The 10,828-nt window shown below is 38.9% G+C and overlaps 1 protein-coding gene across 2 annotated transcripts in view; it reads left to right on the plus strand.

The window, feature by feature from the left end:
• LOC109722335 (CRM-domain containing factor CFM3, chloroplastic/mitochondrial) overlaps positions 1–10,262 on the plus strand; it is a 56,160-nt gene extending 45,898 nt beyond the window's left edge. The window contains exons 8-9 of one of the 2 annotated variants that reach the window (XM_020250358.1): positions 9,913–9,990; positions 10,060–10,262. In XM_020250358.1, the coding sequence (XP_020105947.1) occupies positions 9,913–9,990; positions 10,060–10,155 (174 nt within the window). In that variant the 3' untranslated portion in view covers positions 10,156–10,262. Of the gene's footprint in view, positions 1–9,788; positions 9,991–10,059 lie in introns of those variants that run through there. The other variant, XM_020250359.1, reaches the window with a different exon arrangement.

The raw sequence follows: 10,828 nt of genomic DNA on the forward strand, positions 1-10,828 counted from the left end.
AGGGAAAACAAATGTTCTCTATATCTTTTTTCAACAGTTTTAATGTGGATACAGATGACACCTAACCTTTCCTTTGAAGTTTAGATTGAAATGAATCTCTTTTGATCCGTTCGGCTGAACCTTATCACAAACAGAGCATGCTTTTGGTTTTTCGGGTGAAACTAATGAGTTTGAGGCCAAATCCTTCCAAAGGCTACTCAAAGCTTTCTTTATATATAACATACTGTATGTAATATAGCGGCCTTATTGACTTTGATGTCATTTAGGTCCTCAGCTTAATTAGTTTTCTTTTCTTTTTCAAGAAATGAAAATAATTTACTTCCCCATTACTTTCATATTTAGCCTCTGACATTTTTTCTATATCGCACAATAGTCCATCAAATTTTGCTATTTGCTTGATAGTCCATGAAAACATCCTTAGTGGTGCATGTTAGTCCTTAAAAAATGACAGCATGTCTAAGAAATTTTTAAGAATATGCTCTAATGGTGGTAGTCATCTAAAATGAAACCACTATTAGAACATTTCTGCACCTATAGCCATTTATAGTTTATAAACAATGCCATTCAAGCATCTGTGAAAGAACCTAAAAATTTTCGCCTTTTCCACCTACATAGAAGTCATGATGGAGAATCGGGTCCTTTTCGAACTTATACTTGTTGTCGGAACCGTCTTCAAAATATTTGGTTGGACGATGGAACGTTACTAGAAGCCTAACTTGAACCTGAGTCTGATTCAGATCCTGAATTGAATCTGAGTCTGATTAAGGTTTGGTGGGTTAAACATGGAAGTTTTATTGGATTTGTCATTTATTTCTTTTAGTTTGATTTCGAAGAATCATTCAATCCAAATTTTAAGTAATTCTCGAGATTCCTAAACCGTCCTGTCAAATTTGGTATCAGAGATTCCTAAACCATTCTGCACAAATTTGGTATCAGAGACTAGGTTTTATCGTGACGACCCGATCAGGAGCCAAGTTTAGGGATGAATCTGTAGACGACCCAAATACCCTTATAATGAAGTCAATTTTAGAGAAAATGATCACACTTGAAACACTTCATACAGACTTTCAAAATCTAGCTATTGAGGTGCGAGATCTTGAAACTCGAACAACTACAGAAAATCCACAGGCTAGAGATCGAGTCCAAAACGGGGATAATAGTATCCAGGGAATTCCACAAACCGGTGAAGGGTCCAGGGTGCACACACCACCAAATAGAGAAACCTGCAACAATGAATCAAACCAATTTGTATGTCTTGTTCCACATGCACATAGGAGACCGCAACTACATGCCTATGGTCAGGTAGATCGAGACCGACACGATAGAGACGGTACCATAGACATAACCCGAAGGGTCAAGGTAGATGTCCCTTCTTTTGATGGAAAACTTGATCCAAAAGCCTTCACTGATTGGTTAGTTGACATGGAGCAATACTTTGATTGGTATGATATGTCTGATTACCGTCGCGTTAGGGTTGCTAAGATGAAATTGACCGGTGCTGCCAGGCAATATCGGATTGGTGTTGAAAGACAACTTGAGCGGCTAAAGCAAGAACCTATTACCTTATGGGTAGAGATGAAAGCTAAGCTTATGGAGAAATACCTACCACCCAAGGATTTAAGTGCCGTGGCATGGGGTTGTGCCGGAAACTTGTTGGCACGGCACGGTGCGTGCCGAGCCGTGCCGATGCGTGCCGGTCAAAAAAATTTTTGTGTACCGACACATAATAACATGAAATATTTATTTTATTTAGCAACAAAATATTCTTACTATTTATTATGTCTTTTTATTACATTTTTTGAACTTTATTGAGGAAATTACTTACTAATTTAAAGAATAGAGGGCTTTGGGCTGTGCCACCGGCACGGAGTCTGTATCGTGCCGGTAACTTGTTGGTACAGTACGGCACGGTAGATACGGCCCGTGCCGACGGGTACTTAAAACCTTGCTAGTACCACCAACCTATAAGCAACACCTTTACGAGCAATTGAATTCATTGTGCCAAGGGTCACTTTCTGTGGCCGAATATATGACTCGTTTCGATGAATTGAAACATAGGTGTGATGTTCAAGAAGATGAGATGATGACCACCCTTCTAAGATTTCGACAAGGGTTGTGTGAGGACTTGCAACGAGAAATTACACGCCATAGAGCCTCTAGTGTTGAAGAAGCCTTTCAACTTGCACTAGAATATGAACGATACCTTAAGGCACCACCTAAGAGATTTTCCTCCCAAGCTGGTGAGACAAATTCTAGAAAATGGACCGATAGGAATCCTAAGGCTAATAACCTGAACCCAAACATGTCCATCAAACCGCCATGATGATAAAGGTAAGTTAGTAGCTAGCGAGCGTTCAAAATCTGATCGAACAGTCGGTAGGTGCTTCAACTGCCATAAGGTAGGTCACTACTCCTACGAGTCTCCTAAGAGAAATATGGTTATTCAACCCAATGAAGAAGACCTAAAGGAAGTTGAACATATTGTAGATGAGATTGTTAGTGACGAGGAAGATTTAGAGCAGACATATGACGAGAACGAAAATGGCTTTTAAGAGGTTATGCGATGTGTTCTAGCTACACCTATAAGTTAGATGACGATTGGAGACGCACCACAATATTTCATACTAATACAAAATGCGAGGATAAAAGTTGCAAAGTCATTATTGATGGAGGAAGTTGCATGAATGTGGTATCGAAATCCGCCATCGAAATAATGAACTTGAAGCTTGAACCTCATCCTTCTCTTTACAAAGTAGCTTGGGTAGACAGAACTTCGATGCCTATTACCCAAAGATTTGCTACATATGAAGACCAAATTTGGTGCGACGTTCTTCCTATGGATGTTGCACATGTCCTATTAGGCAGACCTTGGATGTATGATATGAATGTTACGCACTATGGTCGACCAAACACTTATTATTTCGTTCCCAAAGGAAAGAAGGTCGTACTAAATCCCAGCAAGATAGCTTCTCTTAGAACCTCAAAGAATCCATCATGAACGACTATGGGAACCCTAGAATCGAGTTCCTCTAGTGTACCTAAAGTCGAAACAACCAGATCTCTGCACATTTTGAATAAAAAAGGGTTTTGTAGAGAAGTAGAAACAGGAGTTGTGTATGCACTAGTCACTTGAAAAATTCCGAAGTCCCCATTGACATACTTGAGATACCCTTAATTCTTAGGGACCTTCTAACTGAGTTTAGTGTTAAGTAACTGAGTTTAGTGACTTAACACTTGAAGAGTTACCCGATGAGCTTCCACCTTTGAGAGATATTCAACATGCCATAGACTTAGTCCTTGGAGCATCATTGCCAAATCTGCCCCATTATAGGATGAACCAAAAGAACATGCAGAGTTGAAGCGACAAGTTGACGAATTAGTTAGGAAGGGATTTATTCGCGAGAGCACCCTTGACACTGAAAAAAGACGGGACATGTCGTATGTGTGTGGACAGTAGAGCAATAAACAAAATTACCATTAAATACCGATTCCCATTCCTCGACTAGATAATATGCTAGATATGATGACGGGATCTACTATTTTTACAAAAATTGATTTGAGGAGCGGTTACCACCAAATTAGAGTTAGACTGGGGGACGAATGGAAAAATGCTTTTAAGACAAAAGAGGGTTTGTATGAGTGGTTAGTAATGCCTTTTGGATTATCCAATGCCCCTAGTACATTTATGAGAGTCATGAATCAAGTCTTCAGGCCTTTTATTGGAAAGTTTTTAGTTGTGTACTTCGATGATGTCTTGATGTATAGCAAGACAGAGCGTGAGCACTTGGAGCATGTTCGACAAGTTTTTTAAGTTTTGTGTTAAGAGAAATTATATATTCACATGAAAAAGTGCTCTTTATGCAATCACAAGTTATTTTTCTCGGATTCATTGTATCCTCTGAGGGAGTTTCTTCAGACTCTGAGAAAGTTAGAGCCATTAGGGATTGGTCCGAGCCTTCATATTTTCACGAAGCTAGAAGTTTGCACGGTTTAGCAGCCTTTTACCATAGGTTCATTAAAGGTTTTAGCATTGTAATGGCTCCCATCACTAATTGTTTGAAGAAATAAGAGTTCAAGTGGACCCAATCAGCTGTAAAAGCTTTTACAGAGATTAAGGAACGAATGATTGAAGCCCCAGTTCTAAGACTACCTAATTTTGAGAAAGTGATTGACGTTGCATGTGATGCATTAGGCTTAGGCATAGGTGTGAGTATTGAGCCAAGAAGGGCATCTCAACTTATTTTAGTGAAAAGTTAAATAAAGTCAAACAAAAGTATTCTACTTATGGCAGAGAACTATATGCCGTTGTTCAAGCACTTAGACATTGGAGGCACTACCGTTTGCCTAGGAATTCATTCTTTTTTCTGACCATCGGGCCCTTAGGTACCTAAACTCACAAAAAATGTTAGGATTTCGGCACGCTAAATAGGTAGAGTTCCTTCAAGAATACACGTTCGTTCTCAAACATCGTGCTGGTATAGAAACTGCGGACGCACTAAGCAAGATAGTTGGCACTATTCGATCGACAGATGTGAATGTTATAGGCTTCGGGAGAATTAAGGAAGACTATCCTAATTGCCCCAACTTTGGTGAAATTTATGCTTCACTTGTGGAGGGTATGATCACCAGTAATGATCATGTCTTACACGATCAGTATCTTTTTTGGGGAAGTCGACTATGCATACCCCACGGATCACTACGCGATTTTATTGTGTTAGAGCTGCATGCTGGAGGATTAGTAGGCCACTTCGGACGGGACAAGACCATAGCAATGGTAGTGCCATGCCCCACAACCACTAATTTGGTCGGTTTGGATACATTGAACAGACGCCGAACGGACAGCATCTCCCCTGTCTGCCCAAGGCTCCACAACAAGATCATGAACATTTTTGTCGCCCAGGAAGACATAAAACATACATGAAGCATCGCAAGTACAATACAAACAAGAGCAAAAGAGAGAGAAAGCTATCTATTACATTTACATCCACATTTACATTGGGTTTACATCATCACCAAAATAGATACATCTTTATTACATTTTCATCTCGTGAGAAATATACATCCACAACTCTCCAAAATACATATACATCATGTCCTCACATCTATACATGGTCTACTAATGCATTAAGGAAAGCTGCTATCTAGCTAGGGTGCTATGCCCTTACCGCGATCAACTGCCGGTCCGCTCTCGCTAGGCCCTGCAACAAAGTGCGATGAGAACTACGAATAGTTTCCAGTGGGTTCGGCCCCGACTCCGCCGATCTTCCCACTAGGTCTAAGCAGGCATTAGTAGATAGATAAATAGATAGATATGATAAAGAAACTGCTAGTATAGTATAAATTCTACTCTTATACTACTATGCCTCGATCAACATGATGTGATAAATGCTAACTCTACATAGCAATTAATTCATCTAGCATACTACTATGCTTCAACAATATTATGGATAAGATATGCACATAGCTAGGAAAACTACTAACATGTCTCTATGTTCATGTCATGGTGTGAATGCATGCTTTACGATTCCATCCTTTTAATTGTCACCCAATCTGCTTGGCTAACCCGAAGGTTACACCTCGACTCACTTCTCAAAATCTTATAGGTGAGGAGAATCTGCACTCGCACACCGAGACCGTCTGCGGGACAACTACGTCTGCCCCTAATGTGACATCTCCGTAAACCACTGCTTGTGTGGAGCGACCATCCCAAGTGAAAACAGACTGAGTATGATTCAATCCTCGTCTATAGAGCCCTATCTACAAGGGCCATATTGCTTCTACCGCACTAGATTCAAATGTCACATTGGCAACTCGGGAAATCTACTATCCTTAGGTCCACGTCATAGTGTTTCTACCACACTAAGTCCAAATGCCACTCGTTCATATCATTATGTTTTCCAAGTGTTTCTACCACACTAGATCAAATGCCACTCATTTATGTAATCATGTTTAAGTGCCTCTACCACACTAATTCACATGCCACTCGTTTACATAAACTTTATTGTCCAAGTTCTTTCACTATAGGATTCAATGTCATAACCCAATCCTCATGCGACCACTAGATTACGTGTTCAACCCACAAATTCTAATACTACTATGGAAGCATGCAAGGGAATGGTAATACAACTACTCAACACTTCCTATAATGCAAGATATCATATATAGAAATGTATGCTCAACAATACTTGGACATAGAAAGAAGTCCGATTACTTTGGATAGCACCCTCCACCTTTTGGTGATGCCGCGATGCTAGAATTCCAATTTTGTGATTTTTGGACGTTGCCTCGGCGCTCAAGGCGGAAACGAAGCAAAAACGGTCCTTTTCTTCGATTACTCGTCACCCGATCGTAGGAACTTCAATTTGAGTTGCCCACAATGTTAACTTTACCTTCAATTGAAGATACATAGGGTCAATTTAGCTCAAACCACTTATAAGCAAAAACCCTCTTCTTAGCCCTAGGATGCAACTATTGCAAGAATACCCAATACAATCTCTTGATTCAAACAAATAGCATTTATTTAGCATCTAAGGTTTCCATTTAGCTAGGTTCTAAGAGGCCTAAGCCAAACCCTAACAATCCACCATGAGAGGGCTAAGAGCTTACCTCTACAAGCCTTTCCCTCCAAGCAAAGGAAGAAGAAGAAGATGGAGCTTCACCTTCTTGCTCCAAATCTCCTCCAATCCCTCCTCTTGATCCACTCCTAGAGAGAGAGAGAGAGCTTCTTAGAGAGAGAGAGCTTCTTTTGTGGTTGGAAATGAGAGTGTGAAGAGAATGAGCCCTAACACCACTCTTTCAACTCTACTCATGCACAATTGCAACAAACACCCTCAACTAGCCAAATAGTGCACAGCCCGCACTGGGCATTTCGCAGCTACGGGATCCGGACCCTGTAGAGGGTCCGGACCCGGAGAGCACGAATTTTCTGCAACTTTGCAGATTTGCACACATTGCTCTCCAAGGTCCTCCATTTCCCTTCTAAGCCATTTTTCGAAGCGTTTCGAACCAACCCTACGTCGATTTTGATCAGGGTTCGGTTACATACGTCGAGGATTCACTTCCTCACAGTTAGAAGGTAGGTTTTACTAGCCTAGCTTGAAACAGGATGTTGCAAGAATTATCGAGAGGTGTGGGACATGCCAGCAAGCTAAGGACAAGCAGCAAAATACTAGATTATATACATCCTTACCTACCCGTACCACATTCACCTTGGCAAGACCTTAGTATGGACTTTGCTTTAGGTTTACCCAAGACCATTAGAAAGCATGATTCAGTTATGGTTGTTGTTGATCGATTTTCTAAAATGGCACATTTTATACCATGTAGGAAAACATCCGATGCCTCTCACGTTGCCTATTTATTTTTTGCTGAGATTGTAAGATTGCATGGGGTGCCCAAAACAATAGCTATCGATAGAGATGTCCAATTTGTTAGTTATTTTTGGAAAACTCTTTGGAAAATAATAAAAACAAAATTGCGCTTTTCATCTGCGCACCACCCCCAAACAAACGGACAAACTGAAGTTGTCAACCGAAGTTTAGGTGCTTTATTAAGATGTTTAGTTGGAGAAAACATTAGAAATTGGGACACTATTCTTCCTATAGTTGAATTTGCATACAGTAGTTCCATTAACCGAACAACCGGCATGAGTCCTTCTGAAATTGTTACTAGATATAATCGATGAAAACCTCTTGATTTAGGACCTTTACCTATAGGTTACCGAAGTAGTGAACATGCCGACTCTTTGCTCAACATATACGAGAATTACATAATGAAATTCGGAGACGGGTAAGTCTTAGTAATGAAACTTATAAGAAATCTGCTGATGTACGACGGAGTATCGATGAATTTAAAAAGGAGATGTGGTTATCGTGAGAATTAGACCTGAAAGGCTTCCAAAAGGAGCCGTTAAGAAATTGCATGCATGACGAATGGGTCTGTTTAAAATTCTAAAGAAAATCAGTTCTAATGCCTATTTGTTGGAGCTGTCACCCGACATAGGGATTAGCTCCACTTACAATATTGAAGACCTAACATCCTATCATGAAGATATAAATGACTCAAAATTTCCTTCATTTGATAGTCCTATTCCACCTTCACCTTGTCTTTCAAGCCCTTCTTTGCAGAAAAAGAAAGATGCAATCGAATTGATACTCAATAACCATATTGTGTCCACGCAAGATGGAGGAGATCGCACATTTTTAGTCAAGTGGTTGTACAGGCCTTATGAGGACACGACGTGCGTCACAGAAGAAGAGCTTCAGAAGATCGACCCAAAACTTTATGAAGAATACAGTAGTCGCAATTCGGTGGAGCCGAATTTTTCCAAGCCGGGGAGAGTTGATGGAGAATTGGGTCCTTTTCGAACTTGTCGTCGGAACCGTATTTGAAATATTTGGTTAGACGATGGACCGTTACTAGAAGCCTAACTTGAACCTGAGTCTGATTTATATCCTGAATTGAATCCGAGTCTGATTAAGGTTCGGTGGATTAAACATGGAAGTTTTATTGGATTTGTCATGTTTTTTTTTAAGTTTGATTTCTAAGAATAGTTCAATCCGAATTTTAGTAACTCTTTAGATTCCTAAACCGTCCTGCATCAAGTCAAGATCGAGTTAACATTGATAAGAAAATAATAGAGAAACTAGTTACTTAAAAATAGCAAATTTGAGATCTGCAATATTTTCATGGATCTGAATTATGTAATGCGGTCATTGTTATTAGATGTTATTATTATATATAAATAATTTGAGAGTAAAAAGGTTGGGAGGAGGAGACTTGGAAGAGAAAGTGTAGGCATCTGGTAAGTGCAGGAATTCTGAGGCAAAAATCACTTTTCACAACTCAAACAAGCTTGTTTCAGAAAAAACTGTCCGAAGTATCCGAAGGACTAGTATGCATAACAATAGATATTTTCAGGACGAATACTGAAAGATTTGAGGGACTAATATGCAATATTGAAAGATTTGGGCGACTAATATGAAAGAGAACCTTTCCTTGAAGATATTTAAGTAAATACGGGACCTCTTTAAGGGCAAAATTGAGATAAACATTTTGAATTCAACGAGCGAAGTCTCTTTTAGAATATACGTTCTAATAGCTAAAAAGTTGAAACTCATTTTGTAGATAAGAATCAAACTTTTCAGCCTAGCTCAAACTGCTCTTCTTGAATATAGGGAATTCGGAAGATTAAGCTTCTTAAATATTTTATAGTACAAACAATACGTATTCTTCAATTTCTCAGACTTTGATTATCAGATTTGATTTTTCTAAACTAGGGTACTTCAGTATAGCTTCAGAATGTTGGCAAGAACTAACAGTTATGGGTGTGGCAAACTAGTGTTCGATCCATAGTAGTTATACTTAACGGAGAACGTGTCTGTAATGAAATATTAAAGTAGAATACAACAATAGAGGGGTTCTAGTATAATTCTAGTTGTGTTCTCCATACTCTGTAGTTTCTAAGGATTTCGCGAACCAAACTAGTGAAACTATGAAATTACCCAAAATAACATGCCCCATTTTCTCCAATTCCACTGAAAATTTGTCATTTAACTTTATTTTTAGTTTTCATAATTTTAGTTATTTTTATTATTTTCTAAATTCTTTCTTTCCGGTTTTGCTGAAACCAGCCTAAGCCGCCGAAATCTCAAAAACTTCTATATGTGATACTTCTAGATGGAAACCAAAACTGAAACTTAATTCACTGTTCCTTGTGTTATCTTTGATTATTAGTTGTCAACCTATTTTGGTCCCTTTTATGTTAGTAATGGCAGCATTTTATGCAGCTTATCTAGTCTGTACAGGCCAGTAATTGAAGATCTTTGTTTATTCCTTCGTTTTTCAAGTTATTCTCTTGACTTTGACTGGTTGATTGTAAAAACAATTTCAATGTTGTCATGAGTAACACAGCGTATCTCAGAAGATGATGAAGGAGACACAGATTATTCAAGAGAAAATGAATCTTGTGTCACTTTCAGCAACAATCAGGTAGCCATTTCTGTGTTATCTGTTGCATCTATTTTCAAACGCTTACATATCTTTCGAACTGTTTTTCAGATTGCAGATGAAGAGGCCTTTACTGAATCCAGTGATGATGAATATGGTGATATTGCTAATTATGATTGTAGCACTGACAAAAAATCCGAGGTGTAATCAAAACTGCTCTACCTACCTAATTGTATATCTGGACAAGACAAAAAGACTTACTGTACAATCTCTTGTTAAAGAAATTTATTATTTACCTTGTGTTTTTCCTTCTATTTGTTGTTATTCTTTGTTGCTGATAGAAAATTCATTTTAAATATGGTATTAATCCTCATCTTCCTTATACTTTTATTTGAAGGTGGTACAGAATATTATATTAGACCAATATGGGAACTAGTGACTTGGTTCACGAGTCATTTAGATTTGCTTGTGGTGCGCTCGTCATTTGAAATCTATCAGCAATCTACTCGCCTGCGATCTCCATCTGTTGAAATATTCATGCATAGGAAACGCCTCCGCCAAGCTAGAGAAATGCTGTGTGCACATCCAATCCAATGGTGGGCTGTAAATCTTTTATATCCACTTTACCCAGGCTTTAGATGAAGGACATGGGACAAGCAGATTATGCATTGGGAGTCAAGATCCATAGGGATCGATTTAGAAAATTCTTAAGTTTGTCTCAAGAAACTTATATCAAAAGAATTTTGGAGTGATTACGAATACATAATTCGAAACCTATTGATACTCCAATGGAAATAGCCTTGAACAATGCCGTAAAATAGAAGAAGAGAGAAAGCAGATGGAAAAAGTCCCATATGCGAGTGTAGTCGGTAGCTTGATG

This window comes from Ananas comosus, linkage group 16 (genome assembly GCF_001540865.1).
Source record: "Ananas comosus cultivar F153 linkage group 16, ASM154086v1, whole genome shotgun sequence".
NCBI classification, from domain to species: Eukaryota; Viridiplantae; Streptophyta; class Magnoliopsida; order Poales; family Bromeliaceae; genus Ananas; species Ananas comosus.